The sequence below is a fragment of the Callorhinus ursinus genome, unplaced genomic scaffold, assembly GCF_003265705.2.
Source record: "Callorhinus ursinus isolate GAN/ISIS: 27379988/994484 unplaced genomic scaffold, GSC_fseal_2.0 scaffold11, whole genome shotgun sequence".
Lineage (NCBI taxonomy): Eukaryota > Metazoa > Chordata > Mammalia > Carnivora > Otariidae > Callorhinus > Callorhinus ursinus.
The window spans coordinates 27904370-27921344 of NW_027397073.1; the positions used below are offsets into that span (position 1 = coordinate 27904370).

At 44.4% G+C, this 16975-nt stretch overlaps 1 protein-coding gene across 5 annotated transcripts in view; it reads right to left on the bottom strand.

The window, feature by feature from the left end:
- The window catches only part of SETBP1 (SET binding protein 1), a 362001-nt gene that overhangs the window by 16994 nt on the left and 328032 nt on the right, over positions 1 to 16975 (bottom strand). For 4 of the 5 annotated variants that reach the window (XM_073898264.1, XM_073898265.1, XM_073898262.1 and 1 more), the window contains exon 5: positions 11124 to 11294. The exons of the other annotated variant lie outside the window; for it this stretch is intronic. In XM_073898264.1, coding sequence (XP_073754365.1) covers positions 11124 to 11294 — 171 coding nt within the window. The remainder of the gene's footprint in view (positions 1 to 11123; positions 11295 to 16975) is intronic. 5 annotated transcript variants of the gene reach the window in all.

The window sequence follows — 16975 nt, forward strand, 5'->3', positions numbered from 1 at the left end:
AAGCCGTGGGTCCAGGCCACACAGGGTGTTCAGACATCGCTGGGATCAATGAGCAGTTGAAATTCCCTCATTAGTACCTTCTCTCTGTCTTTTGAAACTGCTCATTGGGAGCAGAAATGCGTGTTTCCTCATTGCATGAAGGCTATCTGGTCTCCCTTGGTTGAACGATGTATCAAGGACACATGCAAAAATTGCTGGGGAAGAGGATTCAACAGGTGGAAATTCTGAGAGGGAGAGGCAGCCGAGTTCCCTCCTTGTGCTCCTTTCCAAAGGCAGACCTCATAAAACAAACTAACAGAGTGAGTTACAAAGGACATTTAAACAACAGATGTCACGTTTTAGGAGTCCTGGGTGGGGGTGGGGAGGTGAGCACAAGGACTTCCATTCTTTGCTAGGGGCAGGGTGTGCTGGGTTTTTGATCATTCATTTACTCGACATTTACTTTGGTAACATCTACTTTGTATCACACCATAGACTCTAAGGGTGAGACTATACCAGGTGGTGTTCCTGCAGCCATATGAGACTAAGGGAAAGGGGAAGAAACAATCATTTTTGGAGCACCCACAGCGGGCTGCAGTATTTCACAGTTCCTCATTTAATTGTGATCACATCCGCATGAGGACATTACTACCTCTGTTGTACAGAGATGAGAATGGGAACCTCGGAGGTTGAATGGTTTTCCCCAAGGGCGCACATCTTAGAAGTGATGGACTCAGGATTCAAGCGAGGGCTGCCCTATTTCAAAGCCAGTTTCGTACCATATTTCCTTAAGGAAGCAAAGATGATGGGGAGCTAGAGAGAGTAAGAAAGCTTGGGTTTCCCTGTTACTTTTCTACTATTGACTGCATCAGAGTACCAAATTTCCTCTCAATTTCACAATCTCAAAGGCCTCTTCAAACCTCCGAATTCCATAGTTGAATAACATAAGATGTTACTACCGATTACTCATGCTACTTCTGCTAGATGGGGTATCCCTGTGCATTGTTTTGATCCTGTTACTCTGTCCAGTCCAAATGCCTTTGATGGCTCCTTCTAGGGGGCCAGGCTGCCAGGATAATGAGTGAAGTTGGTCAGGACTCTGAAGGAAGATGGGGGGAAGGAGAAGAATGAGAAACAAAAGAGAATATGGCCCATTTAATGGGGTGGATGTTATTCTGTATCAGTCAATTGTTGCCAGGTAGGAATCCGAGCCTAGAGTCATCAGGTAGTCTGAGTTTCAAAAAGCCAAAACTCTTGATTATGAGGTAAGTCTTCTGATATTGACAAATTAATTTTTTTTAAGAATGTATAACCCCCTGTAGGCCAAAGTACAACTGCAGATAGCTACTGACTCATGGTTGCTGTTTTGCCTTCATTGCCTCTCCCAAGGGTCACTGTGCCTCATTCTAGAATTTCAGGGACTCCATAATCTGACGCCAAACCTCTCTTGCATCCTCATTGCTCATCATCTCCACATATACTCCTATCTCAGAGATGCTGTAAATCTGCCCCATCGGCTTGCCTGCTTATTTAATTCAATCCATCCCCAGAAAGCTCTTTCAGCTCTTCTCTTCCCGGATCATTTTACCATGTCCCTCAAGCTCCCTAGTACCATTTGGTTGGAAATTAATAACTTGTCAATTGTTCAATGATATCTCTGTTAGCATCTGAAATTATTCTTCAGTTTATTCACTTGTTAATATTATTTGGTCATCTCATGTTTTGGAGTCAGGCCTTTCCAAATAGCGTGAAAGTTCCCCAGGGCAGGGGCTGATCTTATACCTGTAGGTATCAGAGTGGCACGTACATAAAAATTATTTGACAATTGTAACAAAGCCTTATAGAAGAAGTTCCAGTAAGATGAACTTGATATAGCATTTAATACCCTTACTGGCAGGGGTGGGGGGTTTGACTGTGCTCTGAGATAGGAGTATTTGGAGCAGGGAGTGAGGATAAAACTTCCAAAGATAGTTAATGGATGTTATGATCTGAGTCATAACATGACTAAATTATGACTTAACATGATTAAATCATGACACGGCATGACTTCATTCTTGACATGAGAGGGGCCATGACACAGTGATATATTGTTTTGAATACGTGATTGGTGTTTTCATCTGCTATTTCTTTCTCACCGCTGCCTAAAAGGCAGAAATTACTTTTCCCTTTTCAGTGATAGGGAAACTGAGACTCAGAAGTCTCAGGAAGACTCAGCGACTTACCTACGGGAATGATTAAATCCTGCAAGTCTGTACAATAACCCTGGCCCTTGAATTCCAAATCCATTTTCCACTATATATCCGTGTGGTGACCAGAAAGAGTCCAGATTTCCTAATTCCCCACAGGTAAGATTTGTACTTCAGTTCATCTTTCTGGGCTCAATTTCCTCATCACCGTCCGCCATGAAGGGGTTGGCAGGGGGTCCTTTGAGGCTGGTCTAACCCAATCTTGTCGGGTCAACTCCAGTTTAAGCAACAAGAGAAGGAGATGCCCTGGGAGGATGCAGTGGGATTATTTCAGTGGCTCCCAGAGGTAGAATGTCTGTTTGTCTTTCTGTCACGTCGGTCTCATAATCTACTTTCCCTCACTGCCTCCTTTCTCCCTATCCCTCTCTCTCTGTCTCTTTGTTGTAGACTCAACTACAGCCTGCCTGGGCCACTAAAGATCATTCTTAATGACAGTCATTACACAGTTCTTCCATGTTGCCTGAGGCCATTTCCACAGCAATGAGCAGGAAAAACCTCGCCTCCTTTCTCAGCAGCTGGGCACACTATGCCAACTTCATTGGAACCAAGAAGTTTTTCAAAAACTCTCCATTAATTACAGGAAACCCAAAGCACGGTCTCCCCCTTCTCATGAACACAGTTGCTTTCAGTGGCCACTAAATTATCTCGCCACCATTAAACCAACAATCTAATTAGACCTGTGGAAACGGAAAGAGCCAGCGAATGAGGCAGGCACACCACTTTCATCTCAAAACTGATCATAAAATATTTGTGTCCTTTCATTCCTGGCCACATAAAATCTCCCCCTCGAAGAAGTTTCTTTTCATTCTTTCCGATTTACAGAGGAGCTTGAATATTTGATATAAAATGAGTATCTTAATAGAAATCGCTTCACGTAGGGGAGGTTTTCTTTGCCGCATCTCGCCTTGCGTGGAGTCCTCATTACAGTAATCGCACCTGACTCCCCCTGCGCGTGACGCCTCACAGCCAAACCTCCCACTGGGCTTCAGTGGAGGTGGGAATGATACCATCACCGGGAAGAAGAGAAAATGTATTATTATCATTACTCTATTTTTAAGAGGGTCTGACTGTGGCAAGAGGTGGTTGGGAGCATAATCTGTATGAAGCATTCGGAGAAGATAAATTGAGTTAAATTCCTCACAGACACAGCACTTTTCAAACCTGTTATTATACCTTCTGTCTTTCCTAAAATCTCAACTCTGGAGAAAAAAAAAAAAAAGTTAAATCAAGTCCAGACATGTTTATTGAGTATCTGCTACGCACCCAGCACTGTGCAAGGTTCTTGACACCCAAATATGATTACAGGTTGCTTAATAGCCTGGCTTTTGCTTCTCTTATTTTCGTCCCGTAGAACACAAGGTTCTGGGAATTTATGAGAGACTCGATACTCATCAAAGGGGACAAAACCGAAACAGGAAATATGATTGCTGCTCTTGGGAAACCAGTACTCTGGTCACAATGCAAGACACTTATATATAAAGTAATTAAATTACAGCCTAGCTTTCCATTGAGTGGCTCATCCCCCAAATACCATAAAAAAGCTGAGTGAGGGGAGATGCAGGTACAGGCTCCTTCTCCTCTGAAGAAGCACATACTCTCGTACTGAACAGGCTGTGCCATATAGGCTGACACTTCACCTTGAAAATAATCTTCCCCCGAGAATATCCCGGTGGATTAGCCAGGAACTGGTCGGCATTACTGAACACAAGACTCTGGAGGCCCCAGAGGTCCCCTTCAGGAGCTGCTTCTGCTGAACATTCTTAGGATGGTTTGCTGTTTCTGGTACTGATATGGAAAATAAAGGCAAATCACTGCCTCTCGACTCAAATGAATATAATGCTAAAGTATGTGTTTTCATGCACCAGATGGTTTTATGCAGCAAACAGTTGTTGTTCAGTTCATTTTGTCTAATATTCAATGATTATCTATTGTTCGTCCACCTGGGTGCCAGGTACTGGGGTTTTAAAGTTGAATAAGATCTGACAATAGGGGAGGGGATGGTTCAGTGTGGGACACAGGCATGAGCACAGACACCATATTAAATGTAGGGATCAGTCATCAATGGGCTTATAATAGGGAGCCCGGGAGGACAGAGCATGTGGCATCCAACTTGGCCATGGGGTAGATCTCCAAGTGGCTATGAGGGAAGGCTTCTTAGAGTTGAAGGCGCCCTGCCGCGTCTTGAAGGATGATCATGAATTAGCCATCTACGTGGCTTGAAGGGTGGATGAGGAACATTCCAGCATGGAAATCAGATGATGGCAACAATAATAGCAAACGCAGCAGTGGCTACAACAGAGCTCATTTGCTAACCTCTTGCTATGCGCAGGCACCCTGCTAAGATTTTCACAAGGACTATCTCATTTAGTCCTCCCCACGATTCTCTACCCTAGGTAGTATGCTTTCCCCTATTTTATAGATGTGAGCACTGAGGACTGAGACCAGCCAGCTCTCAGTGTAGACTATCTGAAGCAAGAACACCTGCATTCAAGTAGAACAGTGCATGGCCCGTGTGTGGAGTGAAGAAGAATGGGCCAAAACCTAGAAACAAGGCCAATGGAAGGGTGCGTGTCTTTTCGGATTCCCAGAGTCGTCGTTTTACAGGGCTGCCCCAGGATTAATTATCTAGGGAAATGTACCTTTGTTGGATTTGCTAACCACTACTGCCAGGTAATATGTTAACTTGAAGATTTTTGCTCAGAAAATATGCAAATGATTTCTGACTGGTAGAAAAGATAAACCCGGAGGTTATGATTTTATTGCCCATTAGGACATTAACTGAGCAATCTCGCTTGATGTTTTTTCTCCAATGCTTACATTCCTATAACGTCCTGCCCCTCTAATTCTTCTTTGGATCAGCTTTATCACCAAGCTGGTTTCCTTGTTGAAGAGTTGAATGAATTTTTGACATGAGTTTTTAGGGTTTTTGTTTTTTTTTTTTTTTTGAAAATTACACTCTGACAGTGGAATTCCAAAGGAGTCTGGTGCTGGTTAACATTTCCAAGGAGATGTGGCTGGAGCAGAAGGCAGGGGCTAGATTCTGGAGTGTTTGGTCCTTCTCTGGGATGTTTATAGCTGCGGCCATGGGGACAGCTCGGCTGTCCATTAATGAAATCAGAAAAGAGCTTATTTCCTCCTTTTGGGGCAAAAATAAAAATAATTTTTGGAGGTTTTACAGAAGGCCTTTGCTGTGATGGGATCTTCAGGGAAGCACAGCAGCTTCCAACCCTATTGAGTCTCTTCATGGCCCAGAGCCAAGGGGAGGGGGGCTTTTCCATAAGCCCCACATTTAGGAGACCTCTCTAGGCAAATAGTAATTCTGTGTTGCTTCCACATGGGTCCATAGGCAGCACTTTTCAGGCAAGCTGAATAATTCATTTTTAAAATAAAGCTTTGGGGGCACCTGGGTGGCTCAGTCAGTTAAGCATCTGCCTTCAGCTCAGGTCATGATCCTGGAGTCCTGGGATCAAGCCCTGCATCGGGCTTCCTGCTCAGCAGAGAGCCTGCCTCTCCCCCTGCCCCTCAACCTGCTCATGCTCTCTCTCTCACATAAATAAATAAAATCTTTAAGAATAAAATAAAATAAAGCTTTATTTTCCCTAGGACTTTTCTGAAAGTTTTCTACTGTATATTTTAAGTGATTAATCTGGCCTTGCAGGAATTTATTTTATAATTTAAAGACTTCTTCAATTTGTATACTTAGAGCCCTTGGATGTTCCAAATCCTACTAACATGTACATTTATTTGCTCTATTTCAGTTTAAAAGACAAGACTTTTGGCTGAATCGATACACTATTCTGGTTAGGAGCATCAGATGATGATTACACATAGGCACAAAGCAAATAAAATAAATAATTTTACAATTCTTATTGAAAAAGAATTCATTGCTTTTTGCATCTGAATATGATTTCATTATTCCGGGCCCCTCTCCATGGATGGAAGTTGGTTAGTCGAAAAATCAGGCATGCTAGAATATGGGGGCCAGAAGCAATTTTCGTGATTATTTTGCTCCAGCTACTAGGATACTGGATTTCCTTCTAATTCTATTAAAATGAAGAATGTATTCTTTTAGTTGTGAAGGTAATTTGTCAAGTCTAAGGTTTTGCATCTTGATTACAAGTGTATGTCCATTCCAATGGTGCTGATAGTTTGGTTAATTATTAAATGGTTTGCCTAAGACCAGTCTCTGCCTTCAGAAGCAAAATGTCTAAGCATTTAATATACTTGTGAAATTTGTTTTTTTGTCCTTTATTTTGTACTTTGTTATTTTATTTTCATTATTATTTTTTAAGTTTTTATTTAAATTCCAGTTAGTTAACATACAGTGTAATAAGAGTTTCAGGTGTACAATTTAGCGATTCAGCACTTGCATACAACACCCGGTGCTCATCACGGCAGGTGCCCTCCTTCATCCCCCTCATCTATTTTACCCATCCTTCTACCCAATATTTCCACTTACTCATAGGCTCTGGTAGTTTTAAACAAGGCCAATCATATAGTTTTAGAGAATAATGGATTAGCCTTCATACGAAACAGATAGAAACCATGAGCTGTGCCCACCTGCCTCCCGCTGTTATCTCTACTGGGCCACACCCTGAGCAGTTGAGATTTGATCAGTGATAGCAACCCTGATACATGTTTTTTTCTCCTTGGATTTAAGATGAAAGGATATTGAGGGTGTGTGTGTGTGTGTGTGTGTGTGTGTGTTCCAACTAGACTTTCAGGTGCAGGACTGTAGAGATTGTTTTCTTGGCGTTTTACTGAGTTCCTACAGAATTTTTAATGTATTTACTAATGTAACCTCATCTGAAATACAAAGGTGGGGGATGTTTTGGTCGTGAAATCACAAATTCTCTCCACGTTGCATGACATTCCTGAGAAGTTAGGTCAATATGTAGGAGAGCAGAAAAATTAGCCTGATTTATTCAGGTATGGATTATCTGATACGGTTATTAAATCATGATTGGGACAGCGCAATAGAAGTTATTTCAAATTCTATATCACTTTGAACAAACTTTATTGAAGCCTTTACTGCATTAGCCCTAATTACTCACAATGATGATGTAGTGCTCGCTTGAATCAGACCCTGCACTGTGGCCGGGGACTGTGGCTGATCGAGAGCTATTGAGCAGTTTGATCACGAAGGCTGACCTGCTTGAGCCCCAGTGGCAGCCACGGCCATCCCTCCCTCCCAGTAGCTCACAAACTGACATGTTCTCCGCCTGCCCTCCCTCTCCTGCAGCTCGTCTTCTGCCTCTTCCTTCAAATCAATAACTTTATAAGCATGCTTCCCAGACTCCGAGAAGCTAAAAAATTGCCTTAAACAAAACACACACACACACACACACACACACACACACACAAAATCACCCATCCATCCACCCCCACCCCACACACACTTGAGCTAGAAAATACATGTTTTTAAACCTCTGACCCACATCCATTTCTCCCATTTTACAATGTTTATAAAATAAGGTGGGCAATTTTTTTTAAAACCCAAGATCACCTATTTGAAAAAATACTGTTAGAACTCTAGACTGACGGATCGTTTGGCAAGTATTTACCAACAGCCTACCACATGTCCGTCAAATGTTTTCCATTTGATTGTTAACTTCCAAGATGGAGCATGTTTTTCTCCAATGTCTGTCTCCATGTCTAGTGCTGTTTAATCACAAAGCTACCGCCTCACCACGATCCATTTCACTCAGTGATTATTTATTGAGCATCTACTATGTGTCAGGGCCGTACTAGATATGTTTGCATTCATTACTTTAAAAGGAAAAGAATTTCTAATTAGTTGAATTCCTTCAGTATATTTTGTATCTCAATACATGATTTCTTAAATTACTTTTGCTTTTGAAGACACTTAGTTTAAGTCTCTTTTCCTCCCCCTCCCGCCCACTGTGCACTTGTCTGGGTCTTCAAAACCACTCTGTAAAAATGATGACCTACTGGAAACAGGCTAGAAGTACTTTTTTTTTTTTTTTTTATTTGACACAGAGAGAGAGACAGCTAGAGAGTGAACACAAGCAGTGGGAGTGGGAGAGGGAGAAGCAGGCTCCTGGCTGAGCAGGAACCCGACGTGGGGCTCGATCCCAGCACCCTGGGATCATGACCTGAGCCAAAGGCAGATGCTTAATACTGAGTCACCCAGGTGCCCCAGGCTAGAAGTACTTCTAAATTACCTTGCTTATAGTGAAAGATGAGAAAGGGACCCCAAAGAAAACAAAAATGAGGTGAATTGTCTCAGCAGAAATATATATGACTAATGCACAAGCACACAACTGAAAGAAATCAAACCAAGATACTATTTATTAACTTTCTACTGTGTGCTTGCCTGTGGTTAATGCCTCAAATGATGAGTTTCACTCACTATTTCCTAAAAGAAGTAGGAGTCTATAATTAGGGAGAAAGAAATCTGCCTTTGCTAATGTTGGGGCTATGACAGAGGGAGAATCCACTGGAAACCAGGCAATAAATCAAGAAGTTTGGTTTCCAATCCAATTGCGTGACCTCAGGCAGATCTCTGAATCTTGGAAGCAATCACGTGTGCATCGCGTGTGAAACAGGGCGTTGGACACGAGCCCAGGCTGTGTGACCCTAACTCTCTCAGGTTTGAGGGAAGCCATATATCTGTGAGGAGCGGAATCTCAGGAAGGTCTGGCCTCCAGCACCTGGGGAGATCTCTGGCTTGTTTTCTCCCCAAAGTTCTGCTTAGCAGCCTGAGACCCGGAAATGGACCAAATCTATGCAATTCTCAATGAGGGTCTCATTTTAACACTGCCAAAAATAAACAGCCCACTCCTGCATCCTGAAAAAGGAGAGCTTTGGCTCAGCTCTGATTACCAGAGAGGCAGGTTTAAAAGTTTAATACCCACCTGTTTCTATGCCTGTTTGGCATACTTGTAAATGACTGAGTGCAAATAGAGGAGGCGAGCCCGTGAAAGCATGGGGTCCCAAGAATGCATTCTCTCACTCTGAATGGAAAGAGCCAAGAGGGGAGGAAAATGGGGGGGGACCACCTGTCTTTTGCCTCTGGGAAATATCTGGGCTTGGCAAGCAAAGGCAGAAATATACAGGCTAATTTCTAAATCCATAAAGGGAAGTCTCCAGAGCTTAACCAAGAAGGTTGCATAAGTAATTATTGGGGTGGATCGTGTAGACTCCAAACCAAATCATTCACTCCAGCCAAGTGATCGCTTCTCAGAGTTCCAGGCTTGGCACCAGCTCCTCATCCAGGACTATGTCCACATTGCTCCCTCTGCCTGGACACTCTCCTGCAAAGGTGCTCCCATTTGTCAAGTCTCCGAGTAGCTTCTTCCTCACTCACCTGCAACTTTCCCTCTGCCCTCTTCCTGTTCTCACTGCAGGCATCATTTACCTGGCGTTTCCACCAAGAACTTTCACTTCACACCTAGCATGTGAACAGTGGGTGGATTCACGATCCTGTTTGAGAGACTCTCCCATTCCTCCTAAGCAAGATTTCCCAAATGGCGGAGGAGATTGGCACCTCCAAGAGATGTTAAGAGCTATTGCCAGAAAAATGGGTTCTGTGGTCAGTTAAGATTGTAGAGTTCTGAGTCTCTCCTCCCTGAAGCGTCACAGTGCAGACACTGGTCAATTAAAGGCTCTGAAAAGCCCTACGGAAAGGAAGCAGGTATAAAGTAGCATTCCCTAGACTCACTTAACTATGAAAATATCTGTTATCACAAGACACTTACTAATATTTTGCAGAACTCAATTTGGGAAATGTCACTCCAAATATTTCCTTCTGTTATTTCAATCGGGCACATTTTCTAATTACCAGTAATTTCCATGAAGGAGGTAGGGATGATGACAAATTGAGTTCTTTGCTCTAAGCATCCTGCTCACTGAGAAGATGAGTTTAGAGTGAATATCAATAATGAGCCTCTTCCTGGGCTTCTAATCATAATAGGCATTTCTAAATACTATAATACACTGAACAGTTACCAGTGCAGTAAGTCCACGCTGTGCCCTCATTCTGTATGCCATGAAAGGAGCAAGAACCTAAATCATGGATTCCACCTCTGAGGTATGTACAATAGAAGTGAATAGAAGACAGTTCTTCTGTAGTCTCTGAGTAGGTAGCAAACACATGGTAGACACTGGGTGCTGCATGCATTCGGCGGGGAGGCTGGGCCTTCAAGGTCTGTGGGATGTAGACAGGAGCTGAGGAAGGCTGTCCTCAAAGAACAGCGTTAAGCCAAGCCCAAGGTCCGCTTTCTTGGCAGGAGGGATAAACATGGCAAAGTGGGGGTTGGTGCAGGCACTGGTGGGAGATTATGTGGGGAGCAGAAGGCAGAGCATCTGGGACGTCTGAAGGAGTTTATATTTTATCAACTGCCAGTGAAGGGTCCGGTGACTACTGAGGAATTCCTGACATCATAGGGTGGAATGAATCAAGGCCTCTGAGAAACTCTGATCACTGTCTCCCACCCCCAGTGAGCAAGGGAGCTAATCAAATCCAGTGGTGGAGAGCAAGGGTACTGGACCTATGCTGGCATCCTGACTGTCCACAGGTTCCTGGGGCGAGTTTCTTGACTCCTGGCTTCCTCTTCTGAACTGAGGGCGTAGGTATTTACTTCACAGACCTCTTTTATGAGTCACGTGAGATTAACACAGATAAGGCCCTGATGCAGAGATTAATAATTACTAAGGCTTGATAAAAAGCCATTAATACTGTTATCATTCAGTTGCTACTCATGGGCCTTTGCCCCCAGGTCCTGAGCTGATCTTGAAAACTCAGTGCAGAAACATGCTCGGTGTCTAACGGGAGGTTGCTAAGCGGAGAAGCGACATTCCACAGCACATTCCCCGCGGGCCTTCTCCGTGCCCACCTTCATAGGGGTGAACCCAAAGCCTCTGCGCAGTGCTCACCTGCATCAGACGTGGCTGCAGATGCAGCAAGGAGCGATAGCACTGGGCTCGGGGGGATTGCCACGCTGTCAACCGCGGCTGGCTTCTTCCTGGTCATCATGGTGGACGCGGAGCCCTCATTCTTACTATGTGGTGCCGTTTGGTCCACTTTTAGGTGGGGGCTTGGCATCCCTACAAAAGAACAATCCCGAAGCTTGCAGTTATTTGAAAAGAACAGGAAGACAGACAACAGAAAACCTGAAAGTGAGCTGAGAGAATTGTTAATTCACCTGACCTCCTTCTGGTAGAACAAGAATGAAATTTTAGAACATTTAAAGGAAAAAAATATTAGCAGCATGACTGGTTTTGGTTTTGTGGCTGAGATCAGTGGTGACAACATTCTAGTTTGGCTCCGTGGAAGCAGGGGGGCAGGCCCAGTGAAGCAGGAGAGGCCAGCAGCTACCCTTTGTCTTCTATGGCTCAAGAAGCCCATCTTCACGGAGGCTGTGCTGCGTGCAGCATGAAGGGGAGAAGGGCACCCCACCCTAGCTTCTCATGTCATCTGGCTGGGGACATGAGACTAAAGGAGAAGGAAAAATTGGAAGGCACAGAAGGGCAGGCCTGGGTGTCCTTCATCCATTCATGTCCTAGGTGCTTGGGGAGCGCTAAGGAGTTCGGGATTAGTGTGGGGAGAAGTGAGGGAAGGCTTTCCAGAGCTTATGCTAAAGCATCAAGGAAGAGGGAAAGGCATTCTAGGCGCCAAGAAGAGCACACACTAAGTTCTGGGTGGGGAATGAAGATGATCCAGGCGAGAGGCTGGTCTGCTGGAGCCAAAGATGCCTTTGTGGGGGCTGGTGTGTAAGAGCAGTCCCCACGACCGAGCGAAAGTTGATTTGGGGGCTTTTCAGCCTCTGGTCCTAAGAAGCATCATAAGTCATGTCTTTGTGATGCTGAAAAGCACCTCTTGTGAAGTGCCTCTGTAAGGGCCTGGAACTATATAACATATTAGAGAGCTCTTCTGGAACCTTGCTTCCAAGGTTTGAACCCAGGCTCTCTTATTTTTTAGCTGTGTAATCATAAGCAAGTTGCTTACCCTCTCCAAGCTCTGAGATTCCTGAGCTGTACAAATGGGGTGGAACCATATAGGCTCACAGGGGTGGTTGGGAGGATCCCGGAGGCAATTAACGTAAAGTGCTTAGAGCAGTGGCCGGCACAGACTCCCGGACAAGGAAGTGTTTCCTGTTCCTATTACTCTTACTATCACCACTGTCGGTACTGCAGCCTGTGGCTTCCTCAGGATAATGGAAGGCAGCTGGCAAAGGCTCCGTTCTCTTCCCTGACCTGCCCAAGGATTTCTCGGCCCCGTCTGCATCCCCAGCTGCAGGAATGTGGCTCCCAACTTATCCAAGCCCAAGTCCAGAGGCTGGGCGTGTCTGAATCCATGTCAGATGGTCATCCATGCAGAATTTCTTCATTTCTAGGCTACCTGCCACTGACAGCAACAACAAATGGGGCTTTATCCCACAGCTCTTGACCCTTGTTTTTGCAACCCAACCACCGTGGGTGATTCAGTCCTCTCCCCAAGTAATGTTACGTTGCCACCACAGTGAAAGCAGCTTGGGGGGGGGGGTGGTCAGTGGCAGCCCCATGAAGTGTGTAGCGCAGAAGATACCAGTTTCTTAATTTTACAGATGAGGGAAACACATTTCTGAGAGGTTAAGAGATAACTAACTAAAGTCACACAGCCCTAATGTCAGGGCTGGGAGTCTGCAAGTAGCCAGATGCTAAATCCAGGACCCATGGATCAGCCCGGCCCAGCTGGTCATCTTCTAACACCTGTCCACTGCCCTGGTCGGCCCACAGCATTGTTCACATCGAGGGTGCACAGGCCCTAGCGTCGCACCTGGAAAAAGCACCTATAAGCATCTAAGGAAGAAAGTCATGTTGACATTTTCATTGACCTACTACTACCTTCCTCCTACTCTCCATCCCACCCTCTGAAACTCCCCCTCTGGTGTTGTGAATAACAATGCCATTTACACTTCTTTGGATTTTCTTTTTCATAGCATTTTGACAGTGGAGGTAGGCGGACATCAAATTCTGCAACAGAAAGGTTGCAAGGCATGACCATCAGGAAGCTAGGAAGGGCAGCAAACGTGGGCAGGATGTCCATTTGTGAAATATGCAGGGGTGTCAGGGATGGGCTAGGCGTGCACGCATAACACATGTAACACACATACAGAACCACCCACAAGGAGACCTAGCCAAACAGTTAACAGTGGTTATTCTCAGGAAGGAGAGCGCAGCAAAGTTTGGTGAGGAAGAGGGAGTTTTTATACTTACTCCCTAGCCTTCTTTCTTGTTAATAGTTTTCAAGCCACAAACATATTAAACTTTGTTTCCTTTGAGAAAATAAACAGACTTTGGGAGTAAAAATCTAGAAGTCTACCAGAGCACAGGCTTTGGGGTAGAATGCTATGCTTGAACATCTGGCTGCTAACAATCTCAACTGGGGACAGCAGCCCCGGGTCTGATGGAAGTCCTCCCAGTTCGGTCCCCCCACTTGGGTACTCGCCGTGCCACCCGGGGCACGCTTCCATTAAATGGAGGCAGGTGGGCCCTCCATAGCCATAGCGCGCCTGTGGAAGTCCAAGCCGTCCCAGAGTTCTGTTGGGTAACAGCTCCTCTGGAAAAACCCACTGATGCGTCATCCTTGTACCTGCAGACACAGGTTGGGCAGGTCATTCTTTGCGCAAATTATGACAGGCTCAGGGAACAAGCCGCAAACAGGATGAGCAGGAGGATATTTAACTCCCACTTGGGAACAAACTGATTTCCAGTCATTCTCGTTGTACCCATTTTCATGCAAATGTTCACCATCCAAATTAGTCTCAGTCCACATCATTTCATTAAAGTTCATTCGATCATACCTCTATTGGGCATACTTTGCTACTCAAGTGTTTATGTTAAAAGTAATAAAATGACACTTAAAAACTCCATAATTCAAATTGTCACTATTCAAGCTGTCTTGGAAACCCTCGATAATTTAGGATTTTCTAGATTATGGAACTGTTAGTTGCCATCCAATGAATTTGAAAAACAATTAGGAAAAAAGAAAAAAAGGAGCCCTGACGTTTTCTCAGACATTTTTGGGTTTTGAAAGGATTATGGAAACAATCTCAGAAATAGCATACATGAATCAAGTATATTAGATAAGCTGTCAACAAAGACTAATCTAACAGCATTCGGAATCCCCAAAATCTGCCTGAGGGCCGAGGGCTCGGGGGCCTGGGATGGGTGACCCCCCACCCCGCCCTGGGGAGAGAGCACCGGGCAGCCTGGCCACCAGAAGTCTTCATTTCCCTTTGTTCCAAGTGGGAGCTGAGGTTCCACGGACAGGGGCCCAAATGACCGGACATGCGTGAAACAGTTCAGAAGCAAGTTCTCGGAGACGTGGGATGAGGGCGGAGTGCTGGGACATTTGGAACCTTTCTTCTCAGCATGGGCCTGGCTTCCCTCTCTCTGCAGGAGGGAGATGCGTGAAGCTGGAAGTCCACCAGAAAGAACCCCTGGATCATTGAGATGTGTTACTTCAACTAACCCCGGGACCTGAGTAAAGGTGAGCATAGCTTTGATGTGGGAAGGGGTCACTTCCACCTCAGACAGCAGACTGTGTGGAGAACACACATGGCGCCTGCATTCGAAACATCCGTCAACCCCAGCTCAGGACAGGCTGTACTGAGGCTCGCATATTTGGAGGCCAGGACGTTTTTAACGGAGGAAATAACAATGCTAATAACTATGTGGATCCAACATCTGTTCATAATTAAAAGACAGAGCCAAGAGGAAATATTTTTTCAAAGTTAAACCTATAGGAAAACATTCTAATAACCTGTTGACCTCTATTGATACATTTGTAAAAAAGTCTTTGAAACTGTGCTGTAGTGTATCGAGGGACAGTCACTCATTTTCAAACGTAATTTCTCATAGACCACTTATCCCCTCAAACCTCCACCTGCACACAGTGTTTGCATTAGGGACTTGATTTATGGATTCCCAGTCCTCCGATGCAGAAGCTGACTTCCTGTTGCCTTGGTTACTTGGAGTTTGGTTCAAGGTTAAAGTACTCCCAAATCAGAATCAGTGGCAGGCGCTGCATCTAGCGGCCAGGTTATTGACTGCCCCAGGATGGGAAAAGGTCAGAGACCAAAGCACTGTTTACTGCCTTAAGGGTGAGTCAATAGCTTCAATATTTTGATTCTGTTTCTTCCAAAGTAGTAGTTGCTGTTCAATTACCTCTTCCCCGGCTTGTTCAAGGTCACAGGGGTCATGGAGGAAAAGCAGGGTCTATGGTGGCTGATGTTCCCAGGATCCCTTTAATGAGCTCTGTGACCTTGGATAATAAAAACCAGCCTCACCTTAGAGTAATTTGTATGTTGCTCTAGGTTTATAAAGCTACTTTATCTCATCTTCTTTATGGGGAAAACAAACAAACAAACAAAAATCTTTGTAGGAGGAGTACTGGATACTCCCCTTTCCTAGATCAGACAAAAGAGGTTTACAGAGGTCGTGTAACTTAGGTAAAATCACACAGTTGGTAAGAAGTGGTAAGAACTAGATCCTGACTCCTTGATGGGTCCTCATGTCACAATTTCTTTAAAACAGAGGGGCTAATGGAATCGTCACTAGTGTAATATGTAATTCCTTTTGTAACATCCACTGCAGAGAGCAGCAGATCTAGAAAATGCTATGTCATTAATACAGGCTTGTTGAACACCTTAATTAATTTTTTAATTATATGATTTGCAAATGCAGTTGTTTCCTGGTGACAAAACTTAGTCTGGGATAGTGAGAGAGCCTGACACCACTGAGATGGTGGTTGGGTTCCTCAGCCACCTCCCTGGCCCCCTTCATGCTGCAGAATGCAGGGCTTTGGCATGCACTGGGAGGTATATTGAGCAGTCAGTGGCTTTTAATCTTGCAAAGAGCTTTGACATACATTATGCCATTTGCCCCTGCAGCATCTCTGTGGATGACAAAAGGCAGATGGTGAAATTCCAAATAACAGATAAGGAAACTGAGCCACAGAGGACCAGATGATTTCTGATCCAAACTCACACATCACATGTGCAGAAGAAAGAGTGTGGAAATCCATGCCTGTTGACTCAATTCGATGTTCTTTTCTTTCCCTTTTGGGTAAACCAGTAAGTGACATATTTTGCACAAGACAAAAAAACTCTTGAAAACTTGATAATAATTCCCCTTCTCATAACTAATTGTTGGATTGATCCATTGCTCTTTTTTCTTGTTTGCAAATGAACTTCACTCATGGCACACAGGGGGATATATGTTATAGAAGAACGTGAATCAAGCACTAGGTGATACCTTTAGAATTTGGGAAACAATATTTTTCTGTGCCAAAGTCAAGAAAAATGTTATTTTTGTTGCATCATTGTATTCATTAATTCAACAAGTATTTATTGAATGTTTATTGGTACCAGGGACACAGCACTTGTCAAAACCACTGAAGTCCCTGTTTTCTAAGAATTGTATTCTAATTCTAATAAACTTGGCATAGCACAAAGGCAGCTGTTACTTTTTATAAGGACACAGAAAGATCTTAAGGTGTTTTTTAATCATCAAAAGGCAGAGCCTCTGCTATTCACTCATACAGTATCTGAGGGATAGAGCTCCAAGGACCCAAATCTCAGCAAAGGGAGGGCACCACTGTGAACATTAGAAAAAGACCTGGCTTCCTGTGTGCACATGCAACTCCATTGCTCCAGGTCCAGAGGGAGGAGCATGGGATGGATTTCAACCCCACCTCCCCCTTGAGCCCAGTGCCGTGGACAGTAAACAGCCTGTTCCGTCAT